Source organism: Halyomorpha halys, unplaced genomic scaffold (assembly GCF_000696795.3).
Source record: "Halyomorpha halys isolate HHAL.00 unplaced genomic scaffold, Hhal_1.1 Scaffold83.1, whole genome shotgun sequence".
Taxonomy (NCBI): Eukaryota; Metazoa; Arthropoda; class Insecta; order Hemiptera; family Pentatomidae; genus Halyomorpha; species Halyomorpha halys.
Genome location: NW_027115065.1, coordinates 575,276 through 576,969, shown reverse-complemented (window position 1 = coordinate 576,969; position 1,694 = coordinate 575,276). Strand labels below are relative to the sequence as shown.

General features: G+C 23.4%; 1 protein-coding gene across 1 annotated transcript in view; it reads right to left on the bottom strand.

The window, feature by feature from the left end:
* LOC106693020 (fatty-acid amide hydrolase 2) overlaps positions 1-1,694 on the bottom strand; it is a 16,842-nt gene that overhangs the window by 13,563 nt on the left and 1,585 nt on the right. The window contains exon 3 of the mRNA XM_014439318.3: positions 247-466. Coding sequence (XP_014294804.1) covers positions 247-466 — 220 coding nt within the window. The remainder of the gene's footprint in view (positions 1-246; positions 467-1,694) is intronic.

Below are 1,694 nucleotides of genomic sequence, written 5' to 3'. Positions count from 1 at the left end.
ACACGCCCTGAGATTAAGAGTCTCTCTCTCTCTTTTTATATAATAAAATTAAGAGTCTTTTTATATTATAAAAGTTTAAATATAATTCTATTATCCATTTGATATTAGTGTTCATAATTAGAACCCAAGTAATCTTTCATATTTGAAAAAAGTTTAAAAAACTATTCAGATTCTTTTTATTTTATTTTTAATATTTTTAAAATCATTACAATATATTTTAAAAAAATGATAAATTAAAAAAATTACCTTTTGCTTTAGTGCTTTCTTTTGAAGTAAATGGAACCCCAAGAAAGGGTTTTTTAATATTTATTTCCTCAGGGGTCAAATCTGTTTCAGCAAGGAACTTATCTACCACTTTGGCATCTTCGATGGCATCATTAAATCTCTCGTCCACAACAGCATTTAAAAGTTTGTTAATTTCCTTGATACGATTAACATGTGCAGAAACTACTTCTTCAGAAGAAACCTTTAGATAAAACGTTTAATTAAATAGAAAATTGTATGTTTATGAACTAGAAAAATAAAATTTTAACAGATAAATATCAGATATGAAGGATATGGTAAGGGCTGCGATCAAGAAGAAAGAGAAAAGAGTAATAACTATTTATTAGTTATGTTTTCTGTTGATGTTTTGACCAACGCTGTAGGGTTTTGTCAGGGTTCAATATAAAGATACAAAACAGGTAGAGTTAATGTAGGGAAATAAGAGTGATATAAAAAATATAATGGTGGTAGCATATAAACAATAAAAAAATAAGGAGGATAAATAAGATAGATAAATAAAAAAAACTTGTTAACTAAACTAATAAAGTGAAAAGATACATCAAAATATTTACATATATATATATATATTTTTATTTTTAGTCTTATTTTTTTTTCTCATTATTGTACTTAATTTTTTTAAATTATTTATATACTACCAACTTTACATTTTTATGTTATATTTTTTATATTATTCTTTTACCATTACATTAACTCTACCTTCATAGTATCTTTTCATTGTAGCTTAGATGAAGGTCTGACATTCTGGCCAAAATATTGGCACTAATAAATAAATTTTAACTTATTTGTGATCCTCACTGATCAAACCCCTAATCATTTTCTCTTCATTTACTTATCTTATTATTTATATTTTCATATGTGTCTATGAAAATATATGAAGATGAATGATGATTGATTTTGTTGAGACTCTCTAGTCACAACAAAATCAATACTGATAAAACTTATATTTTTATATTGCACAGTTAAGGTTTGACAATATCACTAAAATAAAATAAAATAAAAGTAGATTTTTTTATGGGTTATATTGTTAAAACAGACGTGATGATATATAAAAGTAGGAATATTTCAAGTATTTTTAAGCAGAACGAGTTTTATAATATGTTTTTAAGTTGAAAATTGTTTATGATAAAAACATTATGACAGCTACAAAAAATATATCTTCATTAAAATTAATATATTATTAAGGTGCTCTATTTTGTTTGTTTTATCACACTTTATTCGTTTGTCACTTCAGTTAAATGTGAAATATTTACCTGATGGCAATAAAAATGTAGAATTTAAAGTGCTTTTTTAACAAGTTTTACAATATAATTTTAAATTGAAAACTCTGATAGTGTTTGATTTAATTACCTGATAGCAATAAAAATGAAAATAAATTATATTATTTATTTTTTATTATATTATTTTACGTA